At 48.6% G+C, this 14643-nt stretch overlaps 1 protein-coding gene across 1 annotated transcript in view; it reads left to right on the forward strand.

Moving 5' to 3' along the window:
- The window catches only part of LOC142435625 (protein Shroom2-like), a 72949-nt gene that overhangs the window by 36691 nt on the left and 21615 nt on the right, over nucleotides 1-14643 (forward strand). Inside the window, 7 exon segments of the mRNA XM_075539846.1 lie at nucleotides 6682-6850; nucleotides 6852-6957; nucleotides 6960-7341; nucleotides 7970-8042; nucleotides 8081-8272; nucleotides 8275-8537; nucleotides 8539-8848. Of these exon segments, the coding sequence (XP_075395961.1) occupies nucleotides 6682-6850; nucleotides 6852-6957; nucleotides 6960-7341; nucleotides 7970-8042; nucleotides 8081-8272; nucleotides 8275-8537; nucleotides 8539-8848 (1495 nt within the window).

Here is a 14643-nt window from a genome sequence, read left to right on the forward strand (position 1 = left end):
TTATTAACAACCTGGTATACACAGATGACACCACCTTGCTTGCTAAAAGTGAGGAGGACTTGAGGCACTTGTGATGAAGATCAAGGACTTCAGTCTTCTGTGTGGATTACGACTCCACACATAAACCAAAGTAAACGAAAATCCTCACCACCGGACCAGTAGGGAGCATCATGATAAATGGAGAAAAGGTTGAACTTGTCAAGGATTTCATCTTACTTGGATCCACTATCAAATGTGAATGGAAGCATGAGCGAAGAGGTCAAATGACACAGTGCATTAAGTAAATCTGCTGCACCAGACCTCTTCAGAGTTTTGAAAAGCAAGGATGTTACTTTGAGGGGTAAGATATGCATGACCCAAGCCAGGGTATTTCCCATTGCTTCCAGTGCCTGTGGAAGTTGGACATTGAGTAAGGAAGACCAATGTATTTGAATTATGGTGCTGGAGAAGAACATTGAACGTACCAGGAACTGATTTAAAAATTGTGGTACATGCATACAAAGGAGTTCTACGCATTTGCTAAAAAGCAGTGATGAACACATGAAGCACATCGCCAAATGGGAAGAACTGGAGGAAATTATGCTAAGTGAAGTAACCCAAGCACAAAGGACAAGTACAACATGAGGTAAACTTAAATATATATATATATATATATATATATGCACACAAAAGGGGCATAGGGAAAAAGTTACTGTATACAAACAATCCTGAGGTAAGGTCCAGGTAGTATGGCAGAGCTCAGGCCAAATCCAGGGGTTCATATGGTAACCAACTAAAAAGGAGGTGGTGGGGGATGGCGGACATGGGTAGCAGGGTAACAGGGCACTAGCCCACCCAAGGGAGAGTGTTGTTTATATTTCCACAGGGAAATATGGACCAGACTCAGCCTGGTATTTCAAGATGTGAACACAATATACCAGCGTGAAGCAGGGAACCAGTAGAGAGGTCTGTGGGACTGGCCCCAATCCCAAGTAGGTGGACAGCCCCTCCCCCAGAAGAATTTACTTCAGAGGACAGCACTGAAGATACAGCTCATGGAGAGTGACATATCTGGTCAGACACACAGAAGTAAATGAAGGGGAAGGAAGAGTGGAACACACCCTGGGTCACCAAGCCTTGAGGAAGATATCCCTGCTCAGAGTAGTCAATGCCTAAAGAGGACCAATGTCCAGCCCCACTATGAAACATGATATCCCTCATTCACCCATACCCTTACAGGAGACAACACTAGAAACACAGTGTGGGAATTGCAACTGATCTGACCCCACCACACGAAGGAAAACACTACGGACATGCAACAGAACAGCAAAGGATGCAGAGCAAAAAAATCTCAAGGGAATACTGAAAATAGACTTTGGGACCAGGGTGAGACACCCCATCAGAGTTGACTGGAAAACAGTCCTGAAGGTCAACAGACCTAGAAGTATTTACACACTTTTCTTTTCTGTCTTGATTTTGTCTTTTCTGTCTTGATTTTGTTTCATTGTTTGGTTTTCCTTTGTCTTGTTGTTTGTGCATTTATTATCTCTGCTGGTCTATCTAGATAAGTTATGTGGGATAAACAATCTGGAGGAGAAAACCATGGGACCAAAGGTTCTGGGCCAACCTGGGAGAGAGGGACATGAAAGAAAGGAAGTTGGTGTTAACAAACTCAGGGACAAAGGAACAAGTGGTCCTAAATTGGTAGCAAGCAGGGTATAAGACGCCTGATAGGACTAGATCAAGGGCAATGAAACTGAGAGGAATTACTGAAACCCAAATGAAGGCTGAGCATGGTAGTGGGACAGAGGAAAGTAAAAGGAGATAGAGGGAAGAACTAGGAGGCAAAGGGCATTTATAGAGGTCTAAATACAGGCACTTACATAGGTAAATATATTTTTATATGATGGGGAAATAGATTTAAATGCATATATGTATAGGTTTAGTATTAAGGCAGCAGATGGACATTGGGCTTCCATTCAAGTACTCCCTCAATGCAAGAATACTTTGTTCTAATAAACTGGCTTTCCATGAAGCTCACATTCCCAACACGATCATTGAAGACAAATATGTGCATAAGCAAGTGTGGTGAAGAAAGCTGATGGTTCCCAGCTAGCAAAAGATATAGCATCTGAGGCCTTAAAAGCTTGAAGTAAAAAAGCAGCCATCTAGCTGAGAAGCAACAAAACCCACATGAAAGAAGCACACCCGCCATTGTGATCATGAGGTGTTGAAGGGATCAGTTATCAAGCATCAAAGGACATCAAAGGAGGAGGAGTGCAGAGTTGGGACCCAAAGTCCATCTGTAGGCAAGAAGACTTCCCCTTACAGAAGGGTTGTTGGGAGGAGATAAGCCTGTCAGGATGTAATGTAGCCACAATGAAACATGAAAGTTCCCTCTAGTTCTTTAATGCTTCCTCCTCCCCACTATCATGATCCCAATTCAACCTCACAAATATGGCTAGATCAGAGGATGGGCACTGGTACAGATAGGAACTGGAAACACAGGGAATCCAGAGCGGATGATCCCTTCAGGAGCAGTGGTGAGAGTGGTGATACGGGGAGGGTGAGTGGAAAGGGGGAACCAATTACAAGGTCTACATATAACCTCCTCCCTGGGGGATGGACAACAGAAAAGTGGGTGAAGGGAGATGTCAGACAGTGTATTATAAAATATTAATAATTTATAAATTATCAAGGGTTCATGATTGGGGGAGAGTTGCACAATGGGAGGGGGAAAAACATGAGGAGCTGATACCAAGGGCTCAAGTTGAATGAAAATGTTTTGATAATGATGATGGCAACATATGCACATATGTGCTTGGCATAATGAATGTATGAAAGGATTGTGATAAGAGTTGTATGAGTCCCCAATAAAATGATATAGAAAGAAAGAAAGAAAGAAAGAAAGAAAGAAAGAAAGAAAGAAAGAAAGAACCAGGAACTGCTAAAAGGATCAACCAATCTATCTTGGAAGAAATACGGCCAAAGTGTTCTTTAGAAGCAAGGATGGTGAGACTAAGTCTTACATTTTTTTTTGGACATGTTCAGGAGAGAACAGTTCTGGGAGAAGGACATCATGCCTGGCAAAGCAGAGGGCAATGAAAAAGAGGAAGGCCTGTAAACAAGCAACCATGCTCAAAAGCAACAAAGCCCACATGTAAGAAGCAAACCAGCCTGTGCGATCATGAGGTGTCGAAGAGATCAGGTATCAGGCATCATCAGAACAAAAATCATATCATTGTGAATGAGGGGGAATGTGGAGAGGAGACCCAAAGCCCATCTGTAGGTCACTGGACATCCCCTTACAGAAGGGTCTCAGAGAGGAGACGAGCCTGTCAGGATGCAATGTAGCAACGATGAAACATACAACTTACCTCTAGTTCATAAATGCTTCCTCCGTACCCCCCACCCCCATCCCACTATCATGATCCCAATTCTACCTTGAAAATCTGGCTAGACCACAGGATATATACTGGTACAGATAGAACTGGAAACACAGGGAATCCAGAGCAGATGATCCCTTTAGGACTAGTGTTGAGAGTGGTGATACCTGGAGGGTGGAGGGAATGTAGGATAGAAAGGGGGAACTGATTACAAGGATCTACATATAACCTCCTTCCTGGGGGATGGACAACAAAAAATGGGTAAGATATGACAAAATAATGTAAGATATGACAAAATAATAATTTATATGATATATTATATCAAGGGTTCATGAGTGAGAGGGGAGTTGGGAGAGAGAGGGAAAAATGAGCTGATGCCAGGGGCTTGGGTAGAAAGCGGATGTTTTGAGAATGATGAGGGTAACAAATGTACAAATGTGCTTTACACAATTGATGTATGTATGGGTTGTGATGAGTTGTATGAGCCCCTAATGAAACAATTTATAAAAGAAAAAGGAGGAAGACACTCAACAAGATGATGAACACAGTGGCTACAATGGATTCAGGCATAGGATCAGGAGAGGACAGGACCGTGCAGTGTTTCGTTCTGTTATGCATGGGAACGCTATGAGTCAGAACCAAGTTGATGGTACCTGACAACATCTGCCATAAACTATTTTACACTTTTCTCTGTCTGGTAGCAAGGCTATTCAAATTCCTGAACAATAGTCAGAGGAAATTCACCGGAGACTTAATCCACATGGGACCCCACAAGTGGATTATGGGCTTCCAGTGTCATCCATAAAACCTTAAAATCAAAGTCACTGCCATCAAGTCAATTCTGACTCAAGGTCATGTTATAGTACAGGATAGGACTGCCCCTGTGGGTCTCTGAGATTATATATCTTAAGGGGGTAGAAAGTCTTGCTATTCTGCCTTGGAGCTAGCTGCTGGTTTTGAAGTACTAACCTCATGGTTGGCAGCCTAGCATGTAACCACTACACTGCTAGGGATACCATTCACTCCTTCAGTTTTATTATTTGCAAACCTTGGATCACACTGGCTAGTGTGCTTCTTCCATGTGGATTTAGTTGATGCCTCACTTGATGGTTGCTTTTTTGGAGACAAGCCCTTGCGGCCCCAGACAGTAGTCTTTCTGACACCCGGGCATCATCTGGGTTCTTCACCACACTTTGCTATAGCACCCATATCTTCAGTGATCTCTTGTTCTTAGATTGGGACTAAAATTAAGTGTTTACCCAGTGGTTTATATATGAGGGGATACCACCCCCAACTCCTCCTGAAAAACAAAAAATCAGAATTGTTCTGGGCAGAGGGGCGCTTTTGAGAGCATCAAGCACCTCACTCTGAGTTTATGCATACAGTGGCATTGCCTGGGAAGGTTCTCTTTGGTCACAATCAATTTTTTCATAAAAGTAATTTCATTCAAATCTTGTTTTTCATTATGGCTGATTTAAGACATCAGTATGTGTCTGTGAAATTTCCTTTCCTGCTTGGGAAAAATGCCTCAGAAACTTTTGTGATGTTGAACATAGCTTACAAGGACAGCACCATGGATAAAACTCATTTCAAAAAAAGATGAAATGTCATTCTAGAGGTCCATCACCTTCCCAAATTAATTAAAATGTTGACTTGTAGTGCACCTGGAGTTTGTTCCACCAGGTCAGACTTTTAATCAAGCTTCCTATTTAGAGGTCCTGAAAAGACAGCACAGCAGTGTGTGATAGAAAAGGCCTGCGTTGTGGAAGATGGGGAACTGGTTTTGCCACCACAACTGTGCACCTGCTCACCTGCAGCCATTTCAGCAGGCCAATTATTGACAAATTTCAGCTTGTGAAAACTTGTTCCAAGCACCTGACTCACCTGACCCTGCTCAGTGCAACTTCCTTTGGTTTCCTGCAATGAAGAGGGATGTGAAAGGATAAAGATTTGGTGACTTGGAAAAGGTGAAGAAAAAACGGGGGGAGGTGCTTTCAACCATCCCCACAGATGAGCTTGTTAAATGTTTCCAAGATGGCATCACAGATTTGACAAATGTATTAAGTTGAATGCAGAATATTTAAAGGTGATAAGCTTGATTTTGGGGGGGGATATTTAAATACATAACTTGGACCCCCTCTTAATGCCTCTAGTTCACTTTAGAGATATCACTATCATTTTATGATAGAAAGCATACTGTTATTATAATGAAACCTTTAATATGCCTTTATGATACATTGTTTCTCCATCCAGCCTGACAGATTGCACACTACCTCATGGAATAACTAATTTCTTAGTTAGCCTTGGATAGCATCACATATTATTTTGTCTTGGATGCTGTCATAATTATGACTCTTGAGTTATAGAAGCTAGGATAGTACCTGAAGGACTGGCCACTAATGGAATGGTTAAGTGTGTGTGTGTGTGTGTGTGTGTGTGTGTGCCTGTGTCTGTTGAACACACCAGCTTCTCCCTGGGAGAAAGATGTGGCAGTCTGTTTCCATCAAGATGACCATCTTGGAAACCCTGTGGGGCAGTTAAGGGTCCAAGACATCAGAATTGACTTGAGGCAGTGTGTGTTGGTGAGAGAGAGAGAGAGAGAGAGAGAGAGAGAGAGAGAGAGAGAGAGAGAGAGAGAGAATGAATGATCCAAAATCAGTCAGCACATTTTCTCTGTGAAGGGACAGATAGTGAATTCTGTTTGCCTCTCAGCCCTTGCATCTGTCTCAGCTGTTCAGCTCAACCTCTCTAGTAGCCATATGATCAGGGCTGTGGACTAATAATAAACTTGATTTATAAACATGGAAATGTGCCATGTAAGTTTCATGTGTCATGAAATACCAAGATTTTCATATTTTACCCCAACCATATTAAAATGTGAAACCCAATATAGCTTGTGAGCTGTTTGCTAACTTTGGTTAATACTTCTTGGGGAGTTTGACCAGTCCATGGAATTTCACGAGAAAAGATGCTACTGGCATTTAAAGCTACTGGGATTTGTGTTGTATATTTTATTTCAAAAAATTAAAGAGATGGGTATTACTCGAGTAGAACCTAACCTTAAAAAGGATGCTCAGATGTATACCTGTTGATTTAGTCCCCAGACCCAGAGGCCACATGTGTGCCAGGGGACCAAGTATGCATGCAGGCAGTACCTCTGGGAACATCCTCTGTGCTCTCTCACCATGCATGTAGAGAGCCTATGTTGTGGTGCCTAAGGGGCTAGTCCTTTCCAAAGCACCTTGTCCTCCCTCCCCTTGCCATCTTCTTTGCTGTTTGTCCTAAAGCAAACTTGCCTGCACATTTCTCTCTCTAGCTCCTCTTCCCACAACCTGCCTGGGGAGTGGGAGCAGACCAACCTGCAGCGCACCTCTGACCACTCCAGCTCCCTGGGCAGTATTAATAGTTTGGACCCTCCTACCCAGCCCTGCCCCTCTGTTCACCTGTTGGCCACCAAGTCCAACAGCAGCATCAACTTGGGTGGTCCCATGCAAACGAGATTCAGCCTATGGCTACTTCTCTACCAGCTCCAGTATGCTGGACCATGGGCTGCCCAGGGCAGACAGCTTGTCCACAGAGAAGCTGCTGTACAAGGTGGGCTGTGGGAGAACTCAAGATCGGGCAGTGGCAACAGGCAGCCCTCGCTGAGCGGTGACTTGACTCACAGCCTGGAGGAACGACTCACCCTTCTGCCCTCAGGTCCTCACCATGAGAGCAGCAAAAGCCCCAGACAGAAGGGCAGCTCAGAGCTGAAGGCCACCGCCAGATCCAACTTCGGGCCAGTCTGGTATGTTCCTGACAAGAAGACCCCTGCCTTGCCCCCACCTCCCGCCCAACCTTTGCACAATGACAGCTTTGCTGCCATCAAGGGTCACAAGAAGACCCTAGGGTCCCTGTGCTCAGAGGTGGCCACTGCCCTGCCCTGGGGCCCAACATTGACTGAATGGAGAGTGGACTCCACAGATACACTGCGACAGTTGGCAAGGGCTTGAGACTGGAATTGGCCTAGCAACTGTGGTCACCCTGCGGACCTGCCTCTAGAGGGGCGCTGGCCTGATGGCGGGGCCTCCTCAGGGACTCCAGTGGGCTGCAGGGCTCACTGTTCACCTGCGATCTGCACTTTTCCCAGCCCTCCTACAGCTACCAGCACCCTGCCAGTGCAGTAACAAGAGTCCCTTCCTCCACAAGGGCCCCAGACCCCCTTCATACCCCAGGGTGCTGCAATGGGAGCCCTTCATGGGGAAAGTCCGGGAGCTTCTCTCTGACCACTTCCAGGACAATGGAGGCTATGCCACTACCAGGTGGCTGGGCACCACCTAGCAGAATGTGGAGGGCGCTGGGCAGGGCCGCTATCACTGCGTCAGCCCCAGGTGGCCTGCCCGGCTGAATGAAGAGTATTGGCAGTGCCCGGTCCCCCACCCGCAGGGCCCGAAACAGCTGTGCTCCCTATCTCAGCATGGTGACCCCAGCGAGAGAGAGCCTTGGCACTCAGCGGAGAGGGGTGGGCAGGGTTGCCCCCTGGGAACTGACAGCCGCCCCCAGACCAGCCATGTGAGGAAAGCCAGCCTCAGTAGAGCATACAGTGACTTCCAGTGGGGGCACAGAGAGAGCAGCAAGATCTCTCCACAGAACACACTCATGCTGCACTCCTTGACCCAAGAGGGGAGGAAGGACAGCGCAGGGCACCACCAAAATGGCTCGGAGGACCCCCACAGGGGTGGCCCGGGAAGCCACGCCCCTTTGACGCCCAGGTAGGGAAGGCAATTCGGAGAAGCGACCGCTTTGCCACCACTCTGAGGAATGAGATCCAGATGCGGCGAGCCAGGCTGCAGAAGAGCAAGAGCTCAGTGACTCTGGCGGGGACTGGGGAGGCGGAGGAGGACACCACCAGCTAGAGGGCCGACCTGGGGCAGCCCCTGGTGCCCCTCCAGAAGGGTCCTTCACCAGCACCTACAAAGACCACCTGAAAGAGGTCCAAGCCAGGGTCCTGAGGGCCACGTCTTTCAAGCGTCGAGTCTTGGACCCCAGTCCAGGTGAACCTTTCCCAGGAGCCTCAGAGAGCAGGCCTGAGGACCACAGCGCCTCAGCTCTGTACCCCTTGTATCTGGACTCTGCTCCCCACTTCCTGAAGGGAGACTTGTCCAAACCTGCAGGCGCTGTTGTGCCCCACGTCCCGCATCCGGGGCCTCAGATGCTTCAAGGTGGAACAGAAGTTGAAATCATACTCGGAGGCCGAGAAAATACACCAGGTAGGGCTCTCAGGGGAGTGCCGACCTCACCAGCGCCCAGAGGCAGCCGAGAACAGGTTGGGCACGTTTGCTGACAGGTGGAAGTTTTTTGAGGAGACCAGCAAGCCTGTGCCCCAGAGACCGGGCCGGAGGCAGGCCCCGAGCGGGCCCTTCCTAGAGAAGGCAGAGCATCAGAAGACAGGTGGTCAGGGGTACCAGGACGAGGAGACCTGGCTACGTACCCCCACACCCACCGTATTCCATGTCCTTCCACATTCCATGTCCCTCCGCATCCCATGCCTCTCTGCCCCGTACACTGCGCACAGGTTCACATATCCCTACCACCCCCCACCTCCCTGCATGCCATTCCTTTTGCTTGGGTCTTGGGGACTTTTGATTGTGTGTAAGTTTGTTACAAAGGATGAAACAATAACATTGAAACAATAATAGGAGTGAGAATTGAGGATGACACATGAGAAGTAACAAGTCACATCCTGTAGGTTGAAAAGCTGGATAGTATCAGGTGCTCCCATCACCGGTATCATGTAGCGTTTTCACTGCCATAAAAATTATCTCTGCCACCAAACAGCCCCAAAGGTCCCGCAGGCACTGACATCAAGTCAAGTCTGACGCATCACAATCCTGTAGTGAAGGGTAGAACTGCTCCTGTGAGTTTATGATTCTCACTTTTTTACTAAGGGAATAGAAAGCCTCTTCTTCCTCCCGCCCAGTAGCTGGTAGTTCAAACTGCTGACCTCTCAGCTATCACCCCAACTCATAACCATTATGCCACCAAGGCTTCTGACCCTTTTGGCTGTGCAGCTGAATTAAAAAGGTGCTGTCTTCCATAGGAAAGGCAGTCAATGTGTGTGCAGCAGCTTCACTTGGGCCTTGAGAATTCAAAGGTACTCAATGTGTGTGCAGCAAAGCGAGCAACCCTGTGTGCAGCAAAAGGAATGCTATCCCAGCCTGCCCAGCCTCACCCCAGTAGCTGTTTGAGCTCCTGGTTGTAACCACTGTGTCCTCTCCCAAAGGGTCTTTTTTCCTGTTTTTCGATGACCCATTTCTACACCAAGCATGAGGTCTTTTTTTCCAGGGACTGATAAGTGTGTGATAGTCTCACCTTCCACACTTCAAAAGAGCATTCTGGCTGTCCCATCCCCAAGGCAGGTGGCTGGTTCTGCTGGCCACTATGCTACTTTCCATATTCTTGAGGTATTTGACTGGCACTCCAATTCAGAGGAATCCAATTGTGTTCGGTCAAATGGAGTGGCTTGAAACAGGTGTTCATTCTCTTCTCCTGCTGTTCAGAGACCAGGTGTCCAAAAGTAGTTTCCTTTGTCTGGCCTCTGGTGATCAGTGGCCGGCTTGGGCTAGACCTTTCTCTGGCATCTGCTGTTTGCTGGCCACCTTCACTGTTCCTGCCCCTTGGGCCCTGGACAAGAAGGTCAAAACCTTGGAAGGAAGCCAGCTAGGTGGTCAACCTAAACGATTCCCTTGGCCATCGCTCCCCAGGTGTTTCTAGACTGTCCAATGTGATAGGAGCCATGTCTCGGTCAATGTGTATGCTCCTTTGCAGCAGACTGACACTCAGCCATGCCGTCACATTGCTGCGCAGAGCACTCACTGTGTACCAGCTTTCTTGCCTGAGGAGTTTTATGTATTAAAGTCATTATTATGACCTCTTTGACCCTACGGCGGGCTCTTTGACCACCCTTGTTTCATAATAACTCGTCCATCTTCCAGCATTGCCCTGTCTTCTCCCCACCACCACCTGGGTGAGTCCAGCCTCTGTCAGTGGGAGGCACCCTGCACACACCTTCTGGGACACAGCCTTTGAAAACTTTCCCACTGCCATCGAGGCCCGAAGTCACGCTTCTTGATTAAACCTAGTGGGCTTTGCTGCTTAGTCAGAACCAAAGCTAACCTGCCAGCAGCTGTGGATGTGTGCTTGTGCCCCCCCCCCCACCTGGAAGGGGGAGTTATGAGGGTAGTGGAGTGAGGAGGGACTTTGGGTGCTTGGCCCCTAAGCCCCAAGACCAGCACCTGGAGCCAGCCGAGCCTGGAGAAAGGTGGACGTTCTTCTTCCCTGGTGAGCCATCCTGTCAGTTTAAGAGTGTGCTTGCTGTGTGCTGCGCCTAGTTGGCCCTCAGTGACCCTGTGTACTTGCAGCCGTGCTGCCTGGCTTGTGGCGCTGGCCTCTGTGCGGGGTTTCAGAGGTAGGTCGCCCAGCCTTCTCCTACTTCCTAGTGACACCCAAGCCTCCACTGACAGCCAGACGTGGCTGGACACAAGGTGGGTTGGCAGGAGTCAAACTGGAGTCTGCTGAGTCGAGGGCAAGAATTATACTACTAACCCACACGACATTGCTTTCATGTCAGAGCTATGAAGTCGTTGTCTGTAGAAAATCTAATGCCCACCAAGGTGAGGCTGCCTCTGCTACCACCTCCTTCTGAGCGTCGCTGCCTTCCTATGAACTGCCACATACACACACGCTAGTGTCCACAGCTGGGGCCAGCTAGCCCTTGTTTTCCTGTGAGACACTTTTCATCCTGAAATGGCTTTTTGTTTAATGTTCCCTTTAATGCGGGACTTTCACATTTGGCTGATTTTCCTCCCTGAACAGCTGCCTCCTTGTCGTGAACTCAGAAGGAACGGGACAGTGCCCGCCAGCTGCCTTGCCTGATATTGAGATCAATGACTCCATAGAAGAACACTAGTGTAAGCAGGGGAATGCACAGCAGAATTGACTCAGATGCTCCTGCGCTGCACACTTCCTGGAGCCTCGAGACTGGCTGAACCCTTGAAACCATTGTCCCGAGATCAGCTTTAAACCCTAAGCCAAAATCATCTCCTGGAGTCTTCTTAAAATTAACCGTTGGCTCAGCTTCCTAATGAAAAGGGTTGGGTGGCTTAGCCTAACCAATACAAAGAGTCGCCATGCTTTCGGCATTGTGCTGTTGAAGAACGGTGGACTTGGGATCAGATGGAAAATGGCAACTCACAAGGCTAGATGGGCACCTTCTTGGGTGGTGGTGTGTTCATGGGCAGAGTCATTCAGGAAAGGAGGGTGAGCATGCGCGCATGCTCGGGCATCACTGTCCCTGCCTGATGACACATGCAGAAGCGATTGCCTTGCTATCTGTCTCAGCAACAACAGCATGGGCACGACTCGGGAGAAGAGAAGGAGAGCCCACCTGTAACACTCATCATTTGTCAACAGTCAGAGGGACATTTGGCTTCCAGAAGTTATTTCCCCCAGAATCGATGTGAGTGGTTTTAGGTTTGTGTGTGTATTCGTATAAATCTGCCTTAAGTCATGCCTTTTCTGAAGTCTCACACACTTGAACTGAAAAAGGAAAACAGGTCTGTGAGTTGTGGCTTTCTCTTCAAGCAGTTTAAAGTACATTCAAGTGTTTCCAGATGCCTTTTCGAAACAAAACACCAAGCCCATCCAGCAGACTCAGAGCGATGCTGTGGGACAGAGTAGAACTGCCCCTTCAGGTTTCCAAGGCTGTCCTTTTCATGAAAGTAGACTGCCTCAATGTTCTTCCCTGGCTGGTGGTCTCGAACCACTGACCTTTGAATTAGCAGTCAATCACTTAACCGCTGTGCCACCAGCACGTTAAATGGGCAGCATTTTAAGCGTGCCACAAACCTAAGGAATTCACAGAGAAGCATCTCAGGTCTGGGAGCTACTTTCAGCCTTCCCTCCCTGAGGTTATGCTGAGTAACCCCACCACCTCCCAACCCACTGCCAATCAAGCTTCACCACCCAAACCCAGAGAAGAGGGAGGGGGCATGGAGGAGGATTGAGCATGGAGAGTCTGTGGCCCAGCTACCTACTTGTCACTGGCCTGAGCCTTTTTGTAACTTGTCTGCCTCCCTGTACTGCATTAATTAATGTTCTATAATTTATCTCTAGGGTCTAATATCCATTGCAATGGCTACACAGACAAAATTCATGATTAAAGGGCTTATTAAGGAAGGTGACAAGTTGTAACGCCAGTGAGAAATACTCAGGGTTGAGTCGTTTATCAGGGTGTGTTCAAAGTTTCAGGTCTGCTAATGAGTTCCCAGAGTGGCACACCACTCTGCTATAAGCCTTAATCTGAGGGCATTCAGCTCAAGGGTCAGGGCAGCAAACGCCGCTCCCCAAATTAAATGCAGAGAGACCCCCCTGCCAGTTAGCCTGAGCTCAAAGGCATTCCGTTCTGCTGCAATGGATTGACAGGTCCAATTGCTTCAAGTTAAGTACCCAGAGGCCCTGCACTCTGCAAGCCAGCTGCCTGCACAACAAAACACTCGTTCATCTTCGTTTGCTCCGTGGGTTGGGAAGGCCATCACTCTGTGCCGTGCTCTGGCCCCTGGTCCTGCTGCCGCTGCTCTGATGGCATAGCTGTCATCTGGATCCAGGAGGTCCACTGCACAGGAATCTTGGGATCCAGGGAATCTTGTTCACAATTACTCCCAGGTGAAGCCTATCAGTGTGTTCCTCCACAGAACCTAGAGATCTTGGCAGAAGAGCCACGTTACATATTTCACTGCCACTACATTCCCTCTACTTGGAATACTTTATTCTTCCTTCCACTGACCCTGGGTCAAGAGTTCAGGGGTAAGGAAAAAGTTAGAGTACACCTATGCTTCACTGCACAACCGTCTCCTTGCCTGGTCTCTCACACGTAGGGCTCTGCAGTAAGTGTCTCTATTGCTAGCGGTAACCGTGTACCTCTGGCGGTAACCAGCACCACGGCATCAGGTGAGGAGCATATGGGTTATGATGGTTGTCAGCTGGCTGGGCCATGCTTGTCAATGGCTTTGCATCTGTGTAATGATGTAGCTTGAGGCGCTCTGGTGGCACAGTGGTTACACATCAGACTGCAACCTGCAAGGTCCAAAGTTCAGAACAACTAGTCACTCCTCGGGAGAAAGATAGGGCTTTCTATTTTCATAAAGAGTGACAGTCTAGGAATCCCTCTGGGGCAGTGAGTTTGGTTAGTGATGTCATTTGGCATTAGGGACTTCTGTGATCTGACGTGACCATTCTTCCTTTTCTTACATCATGTCCATGTTCACATCACTGCCTGGTCTTTAAAGCCTAACCTTGCCACGCAGGAGGCGTGTGTGTCTGCGGGTTCTGTTTCCCTGGCAGAGACTACCGTGGTGCTGTACTGGCTTCCCAGTGAAGCCCCTGCTTGCCTGCGTCCCTTATTCTGCCCTCTCTGAATGCAGAGCCCCTCCCAGTTCTTCCCTGTGAAAGGAACACTCCACGCCCTCCATGCTGGCCTTGGATCCCCATTCTGAGAGTGGTGGGAGTTGGCCAAGTTTGGCCCCGGTCTTCCTAGATCTAAGGATACACTTGCTGGTGCACCTCACCAGAGTTCCATTAGAATGGTGTGGGACCAGGAAAGGGCTTTGGTTCTAGGCAGAAGGCCCATGGGGCAAGTGAAGTTTGTGGGGGTCAGGCTGGCTGGCTTCTCAGTTTTGAGAAGGTGGTGAAGAGGCAAGACCTTGAACCAGCCAGCCACTGCACAGGAGAGAGTTGGGGCAGTTGGCTTCCATGAGGACAGCTGCCTGGGAGACCCCAGAAGGTGCCCTCCGCTGTCCTGCTGGAAGTGCTTGCTGCGTGCCCCTGGAGGGCAAGGCAGGAGTGTCCTGGGTGCACAGGAGGCAGCAGACATTCACTTGCAGAAGGAAGGCCTGACTGTATAGGGTCGGCTGAGTCGGGCATGTCACAGGCCAGGTCCAGCCCGGTACCTGTTTCCCTCCATCTGCGCTCGTTGGTTGACATGGTGTTTGTGGTAGCTTTCCTGCTAATATGGCTGGGCTGGCTGGTTACTGTGGAGATGCTGTGGGTCTCCAAATCTAAAGGAGAGTAAGCAGATCAAGGCTGTATCAAGAGATGGCCAAGGCTTCCCAGGCAAAGCCCTGTAGGATGCCCCTGGCAGGTTTCTATGGCGGGAAAAGTGCTTCAATGTAACATTCCTGGCCCTTTTCTTATCACGCGGTCATTCATTTAAAAACAAAACTTTTTCCTTTGCGGTAATCTA

Source organism: Tenrec ecaudatus, chromosome Y (assembly GCF_050624435.1).
Source record: "Tenrec ecaudatus isolate mTenEca1 chromosome Y, mTenEca1.hap1, whole genome shotgun sequence".
Taxonomy (NCBI): Eukaryota; Metazoa; Chordata; class Mammalia; order Afrosoricida; family Tenrecidae; genus Tenrec; species Tenrec ecaudatus.